This window comes from Haliaeetus albicilla, unplaced genomic scaffold (genome assembly GCF_947461875.1).
Source record: "Haliaeetus albicilla unplaced genomic scaffold, bHalAlb1.1 scaffold_34, whole genome shotgun sequence".
NCBI classification, from domain to species: Eukaryota; Metazoa; Chordata; class Aves; order Accipitriformes; family Accipitridae; genus Haliaeetus; species Haliaeetus albicilla.
Genome location: NW_027212433.1, coordinates 1020000 through 1037154, shown reverse-complemented (window position 1 = coordinate 1037154; position 17155 = coordinate 1020000). Strand labels below are relative to the sequence as shown.

General features: G+C 55.3%; 1 protein-coding gene across 1 annotated transcript; it reads left to right on the top strand.

Moving 5' to 3' along the window:
• Positions 1 to 5031: 5031 nt before the first annotated feature.
• LOC138684082 (la-related protein 6-like) lies at positions 5032 to 14118 on the top strand (the record flags this gene model as incomplete). The annotated part of the gene is made up of 3 exons (XM_069777800.1): positions 5032 to 5244; positions 12320 to 12414; positions 13047 to 14118. Coding segments are annotated over 3 exons (1239 nt in total), but the record flags the coding sequence as incomplete, so codon positions are not given.
• Between the last annotated feature and the right edge of the window lie 3037 nt (positions 14119 to 17155).

The window sequence follows — 17155 nt, the reverse complement described above, 5'->3', positions numbered from 1 at the left end:
TTGTCCACTTCTCCTGTGAAGTTCTTGCTGTCTTAAAGCTGGCCTGCACTGCCGCTCCTGCCAATAAAGTCCTGATCTTTGCTATTTGTGTGTGCTTCTTCCTCTTGCCTTTAGCCTTAATCCTGATTTCCTCCCTGGACACCCCGGCCACCGATCTGCGCATCCGCTCTGTGCCAGGATGGCACGAAACCTTGTCCACGTGTGGCTCCCACCCGACCGTGGTGGGTGTCTTTTATGGAAACGCCATCTTCATGTACGCGGGGCCCGGGAGCGGTAACTCCTCTGGGAGGGAGAAAGTTCTTTCCCTTTTCTGCAGTCTCGTCAGCCCCAGTTTGAACCCCGTCATTTACAGTCGGAGGAACAAGCAGGTGAAGGAAGCCTTGCTGAAGCTTCAGAGAAGGAAGAGGGTCTTTCATTCCGTCTAGCTGGTGCTCTAGGCTTTCACCTGTCTCCTGTCTTTCTGCTCTTTCTTCTTGAGCTCTTGGGGTATTTCTCATGGAATGTTAAGTGGTTCAAAGTGCCCTGGTTTCAGCTGGGATAGAGTTAAGTGTCTTCCTAGTATCTGGTACAGTGCTATGTTTTGAGTTCAGTATGCAAAGAACCTTGATAACACTGATGTTTGCAGTTGTTGCTAAGTAGCGTTTAGACTAAAGTCAAGGATTTTTCAGCTTCTCATGCCCAGCCAGCGAGAAAGCTGGAGGGGCACAAGAAGTTGGCACAGGACACAGCCAGGGCACCTGACCCAAACTGGCCAACAGGGTATTCCATACTATGCGACGTTCCATCTAGTATAGGAACTGAGGAGTGTGGGGGGGGAATCGCTGCTCGGGGACTAGCTGGGTGTCGATCGGCAGGTGGTGAGCGATTGCACTGCGCATCATTTGTACATTCCAATCCTTTTATTATTGCTGTTGTCATTTCATTAGTGTTATCATTATTAGTTTCTCCTTTTCTGTTCTATTAAACCATTCTTATCTCAACCCACGAGTTTTACTTCTTTTTCCAGATTTTCTCCCCCATCCCACTGGATGGGGGGGAGTGAGTGAGCGGCTGCGTGGTGCTTAGTTGCTGGCTGGGGTTAAACCACGGCGGAGACAGAGTCACAGCAGCACAGAATGGATGCTGAAAGGGACCTCTAGAGATCATCCAGCCCACCTCAGCTGCGCGAGCAGGGTCAGCTGCAGCAGGCTGTGAGTCTGGTTCTCGAAGGTGCCGTTGCCTGCGTTGCTCCCAGGTTGTGGAGCTCGCATGGGAAATGGGCAGTAAAGAGGGATGAAGTTTCCAGGCACTTTCTGGCCGGTGCAGTGATTTTTTTTTTTTTTTTTTTCCTTCTGATTTTTTCTCTCCCCTTCATGGTCTTGCAGCTGCCCAAGGTGCAGCCAGACAAGGGGAGGAGGGTCCCTGCGTGGCCTGCAGCTCCCTCCCTCGCCATTCTTGGGGTGATTTGGGGTTATTTTGCTGTGTCAGTGAGGCAAAGCTGGGCTCTCCGGGGCTGAGGTCAGTGGGACCCGAGGAAGGCCGTGATGGTCTTGAGGCTTTGAAGGGCTTTGTACCGAGCCCTGTCCCCGCTGGAGGGGACGCTGGTGGTGTTCAAGACGAAGGCCTTGCAGCCCTTGCCATCGTGTGTGCCCGTGTCCCCCCCGGCCCCCGAGGTCTGTCCTTGTCGCAGGGGCTCTGTGCTGCTTTCTCCGTGGGGCCATGTCCGTGAGTCCTGCAGGGAGCTGTCTGTCCTGGCTTCCCCACCAAAGGGCTGCTCCCCCTGGGGAAGGGGAGAGGGGAGTCGTCTGCGTCCCGCCCCACCGTTGCCTGCCCCGCTGGTGGTGACTCGGCCCTGGGGGTGGCTCGGTTCCCCTCGGGGCTTTCCCCGGCTCGGATCTGGGGCTCAGCGGGGCTTTTGCACCTCTTGGGTGCTGTTTCTTGGTGCCCCCTGCTCTCCCTCCCCCTCCCACACAGGCACGGAGCGGTTCTGGAGAAGGAGCTTTTAATTGAAAAGACAAGAGAAAAGGTCCCATCCAAGTTGGTCTAACCCCTCCCCACCCCCCTCCCCGGCCCCTCCTTCAACAAATACCGCCCCTCCTCTCCCACCCCCCACTCCCCCCATCTCCATCCCTCTCACCCCTGTCTAATCCCCGCCCCCCCCTCACACCCCCACGTTGGCTGCAAGAGCCCTGCGCTTGCTGGGTGGCATTGGCAAGGAGCTCTGCGCCTGCCTCTTCCTCCGCTTGCCTGCCATGGCAGGTGGGGATGGTGGCAGGTCCATCCCGGCATCCTCCCACAGCTCCTGGGGCTCCATCCCGATGATGTTGAATATTTCTAGGCTCAGCATGGCGTCGCTGAGCTCGGGGATGCAGTAGTCAGGGGTGAGCATCTCCTCAGGCAGCGAGAGCGAGCTGAAGTCGCGGTGGGGGGTGGCTGCGCCGGTGCCACCAGCGTCCCCGGGCATGGAGCTCCTGCTGGGAGCATGCTGGTTGACGCCCACTCCATCTGGGGAGCAACCAAAGAGCACTAGGGCCTCTTGCAGAGGCACTTTCTCAGACGCTGCAAGTTCACCTACAGGCTCCGCAAGGGCTTGATTGTGGGGGTCAGCACAGGGGCTGGGGGGGATGTCACTGCCTGGGCGTGCCCCCACAGGGGTGGCCATGCCACAGGTGTTGATCTTGGCCAACGGCCCCTCGATGTTCTCGTAGCTGGGGATGGGTGTTGGCATCGCTGGGGGGGCTGGGGCCATCCCTCTCTCCGCTCCGCTGGTGCCAGCAGGGTCCCCAGACATGGGGCTGCTGCTGGGACCATCCTGGCTGACCCCCACTCCATCCAGGGAGCAACTGAAGAGCCTTAGGGCCTCTTCCAGGAGCATCTCCTCGGACACTGCAAGGTCGCCTGCAGTGTCCCCAACGGCTTGGTTGTGGCTGGCAGCGCAGGGGCTGGGGGGGACATCGCTGCCCAGGGGTGCCCCCACAGGGGTGGCCATGCTGGGGATGTTGATCTGTGCCAACTGCCCCTCGCTGTGCTGGTAGCCGGGGATGGACAGTGGCAGCTCCAGAGGGGCTGGGGCCACGCCACTCCTCTGATTTTCACAGGGTGTGAGGTATTGTGGTTGGCCCTGGGGGGTCCCTGGGGCTGTCCAGGCCAGGGGGGCCCCGCAGCCCCCGGGACCCCACAGGGCAGCACCCGGCAGAGAAGCGGCGCCTTGGCCGAGCGTGGCGGTGGCCGGCGGAGGCAGGTGGGTGGTTGTCCACTGGATGCGGAAGACGCGGGGGTCGAAGAGGCAGCCACATGGAGCTCTCTGCAGCCCTGTGTGGGTGAGGGGGAGCCGTGCTGGGGCGGGGGGACTCTCCAGGGGCACCCGCCGAGCCGGCCCCGATGGCCGACATCCCCCAGCTCTGGGCCAGGGGCGTGGGGAGCTTGTGGCCGGGGCGATCCCCACAGGGTGAGCTGCTGTGCCGGTGGGACGGGGTTGCAAATCGGGGAGGAGACTCGTATCTAGGAGGTGAAACGGGAGAGGTGGCCCCAAATATGTGGGAAATTCTCTGCAGATGGGCTTTCCTGGGCATGCGTCACCCAGGCGAGGGCAAGGATGCTCACCGGGGCTTGCTGAACCCCCATGTGAAAAGTGCCAGGGGAAGGGGTGTGATGGGGATGGGGAAGGTGCCAGAGCAGACTGGGGTGCCATACCTGCTGGTGGTGCCTGGGGGGCCTGGGGTGGCCGGGCTGCAGGGAAGGGCTGCTCCCGCGCGGGCAGGCGGCACAGGTTGGCTGAGCCTAAGAGAGAGAGGAGCGATGGCCGGCGGTCACCTCTGCTCTTGCCCCCCAAGAGCGTCCCTGGGCTGCAGGGGTTGGGGTCAGTCCCTACCTTGAGGGTAGAAGGTTTTGGGGAGCGTGAATGTCTGGAAAAGCTGGGGCGCCGGGGGGCCCCAGGGCCCAGGCAGTGGGAGCTGCACTGGTGGCCACACCATGGTCCCTTCTGGCTGTTGGCTGCCAAGGACTCTTTGGCGTCTCCCCGGAAGGAATGCGGGGGCTCCCTGTGTTCCGCCCCACCCCCAAGAGCCTCCCCAGCTCCTCCTGGGGAGGGAAAGGGTTAAGGGAGGCTGGGGTGCCCCCGGGGCCTACAGGCGGCTCTCAGGGTCTGCGGGTGCAAATCCTCTTTGCTTTCAACAGTATTTTTCCGGTGGGGGAAGAAGAACAAGTTGATTCAGCCGAGCCGAGCGGGGACCAAGCTGCAGCCGCAGCCTCCTTGCGCCAGATGGCAAATGCGTTTGCGACTGTTGCCCGTGCTTCTGTTCGCTGCGTTGACCGGAGCGAGGCAGAAATAGGAAAAAGGACCTCGAGGGCGCGAAGGAAGGTCACGCGGTGTCGCTCGGTGGCACGCTTTCCCCCAGCCCTCGCTCCAGTAGTGCTGTCAGGTCTTTTAGTCTCCTGATGGGAAAAGCAGCAGCTCTGGATCCCCCTCGGAGGGGGCGGCGCTTTCCCTGGGTGCGTGACACCCAGGAGGAGACGGTACCCACCGCCGCGTGCTCCCAGAAAAGGACTGGATTCTGCCCAACGTCCGGTGTCGGGGCGCTGGGGCTGTTTGCGCTCTACGGGACCCCAGGGATGGGGTTAGTACATCCCCTCCTCGTGCTTGGAGGATTCGGCACTAGCAAGGACCCCCTGGTACCAAGGACACAGGCCTCTCGCTCCCGCTGTGTGAACAGTGTGTGGCCTGGGGGAGTCGGGACAACTGCCGTGAACCGGAGGCCAAAGATCTCTCCTGGCCTGGATCCTGTTAATTAAAGAGATGGCGCTCTGTTGGTGAGGCACCTCTGGCTGCAAGATTGTGCAAGGCCATCTGCTGCGAAACTTGTGGCAGGGACCGATGCTGGGGGCGTGAAGGCAAGCGCGCTTCTAAAACCATAAAACTCCGTTTCATTTCAGAGCGCAGCTGAGCCACCCCGCTCCTCAACACTCTGCCATCTGCACCGCTGTGGCTGGGACCGGGCAGTGCTGCACATCCCAAAGGCCACCAAGTCACACCCGTGTCCCTGCTGCTTTGCCGGGAGCTTCTGCGATGCGAGCGATGTTCTGGGGGCTGATCTCTTGGACTGCAGCTACTCTGTCCCTGACTGGCAGCTGGTCAGGAGGGTTGCATCCCAGGTGGAATTCCGCCCCTCTGATGAGAACCTGGCCAAGGATGCTTTCCTCCTGAAACATGTCCAGAAGAACAAGATGGGCTTCGTCAGCATCAAACTGCTGACATCCTTGAAGAAGGTAGGCAGCCCGTTGCGTTGGCCAGCTGGGGTGGGAAGTGGCCTCCACGTGGAGGATGCCTGGGTGTCTGGGTGTGCTCTGGCTGTCTGCGGTGAGGTGCTCGGGGAGGTCCAGGCTCTGCTCAGGCTGCCTGTGTCCCGGCAAAGCGCTGGTGGTGCAGAGCTGGGCCCTGCTGTCTGCCTTCAACGTGCTGCAGCAGTTCTCCACCCAGGGAGGGTGGCTGGGGAAGCGGTGAGGGGTCCTCAAACCCCAAGCCCAGGGCTGGGTTCACCTCTTCTGCCCGTGGTTCCCCCAGGCTGCTTTGAGAGAGGAGAGCTCGTCCTCCGGCGCTGAGGCTCCTTTACATTTGGGTTTGGGGCTTTCTCTTTTCTTTTGTTTTTCATCACGACTAGATGAATGAGCAGCGGAGTTTATTAAAGCAACGGTACGGGTGCTTTTGGATTGCCCGTGATAAATAGACTGTCTGCAAAGCACGTGCAGGTGACAATACCGTTGCCTACAGGCGCATTAAATGATGAAAAAAAAGAGCTCTAAAGAATTCTAAGTTTCCCAGGGAAGCACTCGGTACAGCCAAGTGTTCAAATCTCACACAATAGGCATCCCTATGGCGGGGGGGAGAGAGGCTCAGCCCATCGACTGATCCCAGAAGTCAGCGATGTCCTCCCGACTTGTCTGTGATGGTGTCTTCCCTGGCATTTCTCCTCTCTTAAGCCCTTTTATGTTTTCTGAGTTTTTCGGTGGAGCTTGAGTGACTCTAGTCATACGTACCTTTCCTTTGATTGGTATAAAGTTCTCTCGGTTTGCTTTTAAAGGTATACGCTAGAGAAAATTCAGAGCGCGTGCTCAGTGGGGGGCGGTCGCACCTTGGAGGTGGGTAACTTTGGGGGTGGAGGTGTGTTTTGGTGTTGTAATGAGCAAAGTTCACCCAAAGGACCTGCTGTTGCGTGTGAGTACCCCAGAAGTGGGCACGTGTGATATAAACCAGAAGTGTAGGGCGTTAGCTCGACAGAACCGCCATTATTTTACCTCCTTGCTTCAGTGGATTCAATGCAGGGAGCAAGCGTTCTCGTTCCGATCGTTCCAATCGTTCCGGTTGCCTACCCCTGCGATCACAGAGCCTGGCCACGAGGTCTCAGCTCCGCTCCACCCTCCGTGTTCCTTTTCAGAGTCAGCGTACCAAGCTCCCCTGGTGTTGCTGACGTCTAAAGTTGCAGGTCACGTTGCTTAGGGAGCTACCACGGAACCGATTCTTTACGTGTGCACTGCGTTCCTCCCTGGAGGTTCACCTTCCCTTCAGGGGCGGGGGGACGTGTGTCATACCGACAAGTCACCTCCATCCAGCAATCATTCCACGGGCTGTCGCTGTGCCCAGGAGGCCCGGGGGTCTCTCCCTGCCCTTGGCGGCCATGCCCTGGGCCCAGCTGCTGGGTGTCCCTGGCGCCTGCTCTGCCACTCGGCTCGCAAGGAGAAGCCTGGTGCTGTTCCTCTTCTCTCGGGCCATGGCAGGAACCAAGCGTGCAGCGCAGAGACCGCCCCTATTAGCCGTCCCCTCTCTGCGCCAGAGCTAAAGCCTATGCAGCCCCGCAGCCAGGAGGAGCAGGGACTTGATGTGGCTGGACACAACCCCTTTTCGTGGGGCGTAAGGGGGGTGATTTCGGCAGCCGCAGCCTGGAGGCAAGCCAAAGTGTAACCAGAGCCATAGGTTGGGATGGTGGGTGCCAAGAGCCCGCCACGGAAGTAAGCCAGGCTTTGAGAAACAAGTGCGCGGAGGTGACCCCGGTGTGGTGGAAGGAAAGGTTGGTCGTATTCAGACGTGGACCATTTGGATCCGTGACCAAAGCCCAGCCAGGCAAAGGACAGACAGCTCTTCCAAACTGTCAAAATAGCCCATTGCTGCTATTGCCGTCACATCCCCTTGTCCCACTGAAACCCAGCTGCGCAGCCTTTCTATTAAACACACGCGTTGGCCGTGTTTATATGGGATACCAAAGGCGCTTCAGCCATGGGTGAAACTTCCACAGCTCACCTGTGACTTGAACCTTTCTGAGAGTTCTTTGCCTACCTCGGTTTGTGGGAAGATGTTCGGATCTTGCCTCAAACCCTGGCAAGTCTCCTTTTCCTTTAGGATTTAGTATTTTGAGTACTGAGAGATTAAGAGAGGTAGTCTCCTTGCCATTTTGTGCGTTGGTGCCAAAATGGATCTGTACCTTCAGACTATGTAAATAAGGGCATGTAGGCCACAGACATTCCTTTGGTTGTGGTGATGCCAGAGGTGAAAGACAGGGGTTTGGTTCCCTCTGCAGGAACTCTGCAGAGATGTAGAGAGCATGCACGGTTTCCTCACCGTTCCTTACCAAGGGACACTTGCTACCACGCTGTCAGGGGAGGTTTGGACTTAACGTGAGGAGACATTTCTTTGCCAAGAGGGTGGTCACACCCTGAAACAGGCTTCCTGGAGAGGTGGTGGATGCCCCGTGCCTGTCAGTGTTGAAGAGGCATTTGGACAATGCCCTTAATACCATGCTTGAACTTTTGGTCAGCCATGAAGCGGTCAGGTAATGGTCAGGACTAGATGATGGTTGTAGGTTCCTTCCAGCTGAACTATTCCATTCTATTCTGTTCTGTTCTACTCTGCTCTGTTCCCTGTGCTCACCATGAGTCAAATACCAACGAGACTGTTATTTGCCTGAAACGCCAGGGGGGTTTCAGCTCCAGAACCACTTTGAAGGACACATAACACAAAGGTTGCAAGTGGAAACAGGCTATTATTTTTATTTTTCTGAGTCTGTTTCAGAGCTGATGCTCACAAGCCTTAACACAATGTGCCTGTGTAGCCAGGAGCAGGCTGATGCATTCTTCAGTTGAGCTTGAGAAAACATCCTTTGCAGCCTGGCAAAGGCAAGTCACAGAGCTACAGAAAGTAGCAGGAGGAATACAGGCCAAGCAGTCCCAGAATGAGGATCAGGACCGACCACACACAAAAGAAGAAGAAGGAGGAGGAGGAGGAGGAGGTGTGTGGTACCGTGGGGTATTTTCCAAAGTATGACAGGTAGAGGTGAAAAGCGTATTTTTGCGTTCGGCAACTTGCTCCGCCGCTGTGCTTCTTGGCCAACGATGCACAAAAGGCGCTCTCGTGCCGGCCCTGCGCTTGATTTGCGTGCAGGGAGAGGTGAAAAGTGGCAGCTCGTGATGGGGCAGCAAGCCTGGAGCCCTTCCAAGCACAGGCTGTTTTGCCCAAGCCATAAGCCCTGGGGAAATGGAGCTAAGGGAAGAGCAGAGCTCGCTCCCGCTCCCACTCCAGACTTGCACTGGGCAAGAGAGCCTGAGAGAGGCAGGGCACGAGCGGTGCCTTGGAGGTGCAAGAGCAGCAGGCAGGGAGCTAGGCGAAAGGGCCCAGAGGAGCCCTGACAAGGGGCTGTGCTCAGTGCTACAGAGGACAAGAAGCAACCCCCGGGAGCATCCCTTGGAGCCCGGCCTGGGAGTCCGAAAGCTTCCTCCCCCCGGATGCGGGGCACGAGGGCCACCTTCGTGGAGCACGAGCAGCGGGCACCTAGCCACAACGGCCCAAAGGAGCCCTGGCGAGGGGCCGTGCTCAGTGCTGCAGAGGAAGGCAAAAAAACCCCCGGGGACACTTGCTAGCCCACCGTGGGGGAAAAAAAGCCTTCCTCCCCCTAGCTGCAGGGCACGAGAGGCCATCTTCGTGGTGCACGAGCAGCAGGCAGTAACCTAGCCAAAATGGACCGGAGGAGCCCTGGCAAGTGGTCCTGCTCAGTGCTGCAGAGGAAGGCAAAAAACCCCCGGGGCCCAGTGCCAATCTGCGCCGGGGGAAAATTCCTTCCTGACCCCAGAGCTGGCGATCGGCTATTCCCTGAGCACGTGAGCAAGACCTGCCTCCTGGTCCCGCAGGCTGGTCACGCCTCCCAGAGGATGCCCAGCCCCAGATTTCGTCAAGGCCGCTACCCAAGATGATTTTGCTCCTTTGGAGGAAGCTCTCCTCTTCGGGATGCACCCGAGACTCCTCCCAGGCATCTCCCAGAGTCTTTTAGCCTCTGCTCTAACTACCTAATGCCTCAGGTAGCAGCCCCAGACTCTTCCAAGGAAGCTACCCAAGACGATTTTTCTCCTTTGCAGGAAGCTCTCTCCTCTGGGATCGACCCAAGACTCCTCCCAGGCATCTCCCAGAATGTTTTGACCTCTGCGTTCGGGACCGGAGATCCCAGCTGCCTGCCCCAGACTCCTCCAAGTAAGTAGCTCAAGACATTTTTTTTCTCCTGTAGAGAAATCTCTCAACTCCGACAGCCACCTGAGACTCCTCCCAGGCATCTCCTAGAGTCTTCTGTCCTCTGCTTTACCTACCTAAGGTCTCAGGTAGAAGCCCCAGACTCCTCCAAGGAAGCTACCTTTGAGGTTTTTTTCTTTTTTGGAGGAAGCTCTGCCCTCCGGGATCCCCCTGTGACTCCTTCCAGGCGTCTCCTAGAGTCTTTTGGCCTTTTCTTATAAGGAGCTGAGATCCCAGGTAGCAGCCCCAGACTTGTCTAATGAGGCTATCCCGGATGATTTTTCTCCTTTGGAGGAAGCTCTTTCCTCCGGGATCCACCCGAGACTCCTCCCAGGCATCTCCCAGAATCTTTTGGCCTCTGCTTTACGGACCTAAGATCCTAAGAAAAGATAGCTATGAAAAGGCCAAAAGGCTCTGGGAGATGCCTGGGAGGAGTCACAGGTGGATCCCAAAGGGGAGAGCTTCCTCCAAAAAAGAAAAAACCTCAAGGGTAGCTTCCTTTTAGGAGTCTGGGGCTGCTACCCAAGATCTTGCACGAGCAGCAGGCAGTAACCTAGCCAAAACGGACCGGAGGAGCCCTGACAAGTGGTCCTGCTCAGTGCTGCAGAGGAAGGCAAAAAACCCCCGGGGCCCAGTGCCAATCTGCGCCGGGGGAAAATTCCTTCCTGACCCCAGAGCTGGCGATCGGCTATTCCCTGAGCACGTGTGAGCAAGACCTGCCTCCTGGTCCCGCAGGCTGGTCACGCCCCCCAGGGGATGCCCAAGCCCTGTTCTCCCTGAACCTGGAGCCACCTCGGGGCTTCCGAGAGTGGCCAAGTGCCCCCGGCCTGATCGACCTTGGGGGCAAGAATCCTTCCCACGCCTTCGGGCCACCAGCGGGTGCTCCAAAGCACTGGGAGCCCTGGCAACATCTCTGCATCCCACTTCTTACGGCTGCTGCCACTGGTTCCGCAGGGAGTGAGGACGGCAAGCTCTGCAGTGCTCCTCAAGAAGGCATTCCCTTGGTCTTGCCACAGCTCTCCATCCAAAAAAGCCTGATGGCCTCGGGCACCTCCAGGGCTTGGTGGTTCTTCTCGTCTCCAGCAGCCTGGTCCAGCCTCCGGTCTTCCTCCCTCAGCGCCCGGCAAGTAATTCCAGCAGCTCCTCACAGACTTCCTCTGGGATGTCTCTGGGCCGCCTGCCAGGCAGACTGGCAGTGGGACAGGGGCGGCTGCCCCTTTTATAGTGCCCCGGGGCATTGTGACTGCTGCGTTGCCGGGTGGTGGCACTGCGACACGGGGGGGTGGTGTGAGGGGGCCCCCCCGTGCGCAGCGCTGCCCACCGCCCCTGGGCCCAGCATCCTTCGGAGGAAGGCCTTTGGGGCGCCGGCCCCGGGGGCTGTGTGGCGTTACTGAGTCCAGAAGTTTGGCAGAAAATAAACCGCCTTGCGTTCCAGCTTATCCTCAGATGTCAGAGGGGCTAGGGACGGCTGGGTTTAATTTCTGAGTGATGTCCAATTCGACGCTCTAAGGGTGGTCGCGTTCAATGTGCTGAACTATCACGATGAGGGATGCCCTTAATAGCGTACTGCACTCTGGCTTAGCTGCGTTCAACGCACGAGAATGACCAGACTTAGGGAGTTTGGTTGCGCTAACAAATTATCACGACTAGATGAATGAGCAGCGGAGTTTATTAAAGCAACGGTACAGGTGCTTTTGGATTGCCCGTGATAAATAGACTGTCTGCAAAGCACGTGCAGGTGACAATACTGTTGCCTACAGGCGCGTTAAATGATGAAAGAAAAGAGCTCTAAAGAATTCTAAGTTTCCCAGGGAAGCACTCGGTACAGCCGAGTGTTCAAATCTCACGCAATAGGCATCCCTATGGCGGGGGGGAGAGAGGCTCAGTCCATCGACTGATCCCAGAAGTCAGCGATGTCCTCCCGACTTGTCTGTGATGGTGTCTTCCCTGGCATTTCTCCTCTCTTAAGACCTTTTATATTTTCTGAGTTTTTCGGTGGAGCTTGAGTGACTCTAGTCACACATACCTTTCCTTTGATTGGTATAAAGTTCTCTCGCTTTGCTTTTAAAGGTGTATGGTAGAGAAAATTCAGAGCGCGTGCTCAGTGGGGGTTGGTCGCACCTTGGAGATGGGTAACTTTGGGGGTGGAGGTGTGTTTTGGTATTATAATGAGCAGAGTTCACCTGAAACATGTCCAGAAGAACAAGATGGGCTTCGTCAGCATCAAACTGCTGACGTCCTTGAAGAAGGTAGGCAGCCCGTTGCGTTGGCCAGCTGGGGTGGGAAGTGGCCTCCACGTGGAGGATGCCTGGGTGTCTGGGTGTGCTCTGGCTGTCTGCGGTGAGGTGCTCGGGGAGGTCCAGGCTCTGCTCAGGCTGCCTGTGTCCCGGCAAAGCGCTGGTGGTGCAGAGCTGGGCCCTGCTGTCTGCCTTCAACGTGCTGCAGCAGTTCTCCACCCAGGGAGGGTGGCTGGGGAAGCGGTGAGGGGTCCTCAAACCCCAAGCCCAGGGCTGGGTTCACCTCTTCTGCCCGTGGTTCCCCCAGGCTGCTCTGGGAGAGATCATGCCTTAACTAAAAAACTGCAGGGAAGCACTGGTGGTGTGATGTACAGGGAAGCTGTGTCTTCTTGCCATGGTCCAGGAGCACAGGCGGCCTTCTCCCACAAATCCTGAAAGGGGGATATTGCCTTGCCATGACCTCAGGTTGATGGGGGTGCAGCCTGCCTCGATGATGGGTTTAGGGTGGTCCCTGCCTGGGGAGACTCACAGTGACACAGTGGCCCCCTCTGTCCCTCAGGTGAAATACCTGACGCATGACTGGTGGCTGACGCTTTACACCCTGCGGTTCTCAGAGCTGCTGGAGGTGAACGAGGAGGGCACCAAAGTGAGGCGGTGGGTGATAGCATATGTCCATACATTCTGTATGGTATGTCTAAATATTTGTTGGTTTTAATATTTTGTACCAGCCGTGGAAACTGGTTTGCTGCTAGGTGGCTGTAAAAGTGAGATTTGGTAAGTAATTATTAGAAATCTTATACTAACACTATGATTGAAAAAAGAGACAGAAGTGTAGCCAAGTAATTAACTAGTAGAGGTAGTTACTCCTAAGTTTTACAGTTCTTTGCTCTTATGACTGGATGTTCCTGTACATTAGATAAGATTAATATTGAAACTGACCATATATGACTGAAACCATGTTAAGCTCCAAGATCAAAGAACAAGGATGACGAACAAGACTTGAAGGTCAGCCAACAGAATTTGAAACGGATCGGTGGTCGCAAAAGCAGCCCTTTGACTCAAATGAAGAACCGTTGCATGTGATCAGATGTAGGCAATACTATGATACTCAGTTACAATAACTTTTATGTATATGTATACTAATCTGATTAATATGTAATTGGTTACTCCATATAACCTGTTTGTGCTGAAGCTGTGGCACGCGTGCTAGGTGGAACTATCCCCCGTGCATCCAGCGCTGCAATAAAGAATGCCTACTTTCTAAAACTCCAAAATGAGTCTTAGAGAGTTTCTTCGACTGGCTTTTCGGTATCATGGGTCCCCATCCCCGAGTCCCTGCTGAGTGTCCCCCCCAGCAGACTGCTGCTGGCCTGGGAGCTGCTGACCCTGGAGCAGGACGTGCTGCTGCTGCTCCAGAAGAATTTCCTCAAGACCATCACGAGGATGTTCAGCCCCTTCGGCACCATCGCCTCCATCCGCATCCTGCGGCCGGGCCGCAAGCTGCCCTCGGATGTGCGGAAATACACGTCAGACTTCCCCGAGCTGCTGAGCAAGCACTGCGCACTGGTGGAGTACAAGAGCCTGGGGAGCGCTTCAGCCTTGAGGAGCCTTGAGGACCTCGGCCACCAGAGCTGTCCGCGTGGCGAGAGCATCAGGGTGGTCCGGCTCTGCGGGAAGGGCTCCAAGAAGACAGCCGGGGCCGAGAGGGAGGTGGCGGAGGAGCTGATGGACCAGCCGGGTTGGAAAGCGCAGGCGGTGGCCGCGACCTTCCCCAACGGCCTCGGGGACTCCCTGCTCTGCAGCTCCCCGGAGTTGAACGGTGCCCAGGCGCTGCCACCCCTCCTCCTGCACAAGGACCCCGCGGCACCCTCCTGGCCCGGCAGCAACTTCAAGCCCAGCAATTTCAGCAATGCCTTCACTGGATTGCTCCTCGCCAGCAAAGTCTTCCCTCCGCTCGGGACAGGCTTGGGCACAGGCAGCTGCTACGGCCTCTGCTCCAGCACTGAGAGCACTCGTGGCTGCGGCTGGGGGAGTGGGGTGGGTGCCTGGGCACCCTGGCCCAGCAGCCCCTCTCCAGATGCCAAACCTCTTGCCGGCAATCCTCCGGCAGCGACGTGGGTGCCTGAGCCCCTCGGCCTGCGGGATGCGGTGCTTTGCCTGCCCCACTGTTGTCCCAAAAGTGGGGTCATTCACCCGGTGTGCAAAATGCCAATATAAACACAGAGCAGAGGTATTTTATTCCAGTTCTTGTTTACGCAAAGATGGGGGCTAGGTGGTAATCCGCAAAGCTAGCACCCCTCATGCCTAAACGGGCAAGCAATTTATACAGTTCAGTTATACATATTCAATTTCCAAAGTTCTTCCAAAACCTATTACTGGGAGTCGCTTATCTCGCACAGTTTCCATTGGGCTAAAGTTTCCCTGCTTGGAATTAAAGGTACAGTGTTCTTTTCTTTTACAGCACATGCTCAAGGAGAGTTGGGGGGGTAAGTCTTTTTGGTGTGGAATTGAGTTGGTGGTCGTGATCTCCCCCTGCCACCTTTCTTTACCTTTCCTCCAGTTTTCGAAGATTTTTCTGACTTCATGCCTATTAGCAATTATTCAACTTTTTGGCGCCTCCTGGGGTAGGATGTTCCCTTCTTCTCAGTCTTTTAGTTCTTCTTCAGGGGCACAGTTGTTAGCAAGGCATGCATTGGTTATACAAAGGGGATCTTGTTTCACAAGACCTTTGTGGCCTTTTTCGTGTGGCTTAAGTACATAATTTCTTAAGTACATCATTTCCCCCTGTGGTGGGTTGACCCTGGCTGGACGCCAGGTGCCCACCAAAGCCGTTCTATCACTCCCCCTCCTCAGCTGGACAGGGGAGAGAAAATATAACAAAGAGCTTGTGGGTCGAGATAAGGACAGGAGAGATCACTCACCAATTACCATCACTGGCAAAAGAGACTCCGCTTGGGGAAAATTAACTCAATTTATTACAAATCAACCAGAGTAGGGTAATGAGAAATAAACCCAAATCTCAGAACACCTTCCCTCCACCCCTCCCTTCTTCCTGGGCACAACTTCACTCCCGGATTCCCTACCAACCCCCCCCAGTGGCACAGGGGGACGGGCAATGGGGTTTACGGTCAGTTCATCACACGTTATTTTCTGCCGCTTCATCCTCCTCGGGGGAAGGACTCATCACATTCTTCCCCTGCTCCAGCGTGGGGTCCCTCCCACGGGAGACAGTCCTCCATGAACTTCTCCAACATGGGTCCCTCCCACGGGCCGCAGTTCTTCACGAACTGCTCCAGCATGGGTCCTTTCCACGGTGTGTAGTCCTTCAGGAGCACACTGCTCCAGCGTGGGTCCCCCGTGGGGTCACAAGTCCTGCCAGAAAAACTGCTCCAACGTGGGCTCCTCTCTCCACAGATCCGCAGGTCCTGCCAGGAGCCTGCTGCAGCGCGGGCTTCCCACAGGGTCACAGCCTCCTTCAGGCACCCACCTGCTCCGGCATGGGGTCCTCCACGGGCTGCAGGTGGAGATCTGCTCCACCGTGGACCTCCATGGACTGCAGCGGGACAGCCTGCCTCACCATGGTCTTCCCCACGGGCTGCAGGGGAATCTCTGCTCCGGCGCCTGGAGCATCTCCTCCCCCTCCTTCTTCACTGACCTGGGGGTCTGCAGGGTTGTTTCTCTTACATGGTCTCACTCCTCTCTCGGGCTGCCATTTCTGTCTGTCCCAGCAACTTTTTTTCCTTCTTAAATATGTTATCACAGAGGTGCTGCCTTGGCCGGCGTCAGGTCCGTCTTAGAGCCGGCTGATATTGCCTCTGTCGGACACAGGGGAAGCTTCCAGCAGCTTCTCACAGAAGCCACCCCTGTAACCCCTCCCTGCTACCAAAACCTTGCCACACAAAGCCAATACACCCCCCCTTTGAGACTATGAGATCTCTTCATATGAGTCTCATAAGTCTCACTACTTCATTTTATCGTTACATATGCTCTAGCCATGGCTTGTAAAACCAGTCTCTTGATAGAACTTAAAACAACACAAAGTATGATTGTAATAATGACAACAGTGGTCGAAGTTTAAATTAGGTTTGCCAGCCATCCAGTAAGGGAGGATCCTGTTCCATGTAATATTTTATTTAACCACCCTATTTCCATTGTTGTTCTTCTTCTTTCTTAGAAAGGTAATATTCCCCAATTTAAAGGATTGTCTGCCAGCTCAGATGGAGGGAGACAAGCGGTTACACTAACATTCTGGATTTGCCCAAAGGACTGGATAAGCTGTAAAACCAAATTCTCTTGACCTACTGCTAGTACCAAATGGGATCTTATAATATTCAGGTTCTTCATTCTCTCAAAGTTCAATGGTCTCAGATATTAGCTGAAATTTGAGTTTCCCAGTCTGTGGCTGTCCACTTTCCCTGATCTGGTTCTGGTGCTCTTTTCACTCATGTGTAATGAATCCAGGAGTCCATTCCTTCTACTCTGGCTGCAGTACAGGTTTTCAATAACATGGTGTGAGGTCCTTTCCACCTTTATCCAACAGGAGAGAGGCCTTCTGATTTAGATACCTGTGTAGTGAAGATAAAGTATGCGAAAGAGAAATCAAATACTCTTTAACATCAGCCTGCCCTTTTATATGCATTTGGTCTCCTGTGATGTTAGAAAGACTCATGGGATATGCTTTCCCATAAACAACCTTAAAAGGACTTACTTTCCCTTTGACCCTAGGAGTTACTCGAATTCGTAAAAGAGCTATAGGTAAAGTTTCTACCCATTTAAGGTGTGTTTTCTTGACACAGTTTAGCAAGTTGCCTTTTAAGAGTTTGATTCATTCTTTCTAGCTTCCCACTTGATTGTGGCCTCCGAGGGGTGTGTAATTCCCACTTAATCTGTAAAAATTTAGAAATCTCTTGCATGACTTCTGCAAGAAAATGAGGCCCATTATTAGAGGAGATTCCTTCTGGAATACCAAATCGGGGTATTATTTCCTTCAATAAGATTCTAATTACCTCTCTAGCTCTTTGTTGGCATGGCAAGGGAAAGCCTCTGGCCAGCCAGAAAAGGTATCTACCAATGTCAATAAATATTTATATTCGTTATACCTGGGTAGCTCTGAAAAATCTATTTGCCAGTATTCCCCAGGAATTATTCCTTGTTTCACAATTCCTCCTATAACTTTTTTCCCAATTTTTGGATTATTAGCACAGCAGATGGTACACTTTTTTTACTACCATGTCTGCTACCCTTTGTATCTTTGGTCCAAAAAAAATTTCTTTTTGCAGTTATTGTCAATGCGTCTTCTCCTGGATGCATCTCCTGATGTAATCTCTTGAGCGAAGTTTCCATCATTCTTTCAGGAATCAATAATGGCGTTAGCGGTGTTATCCACCAACCTTGT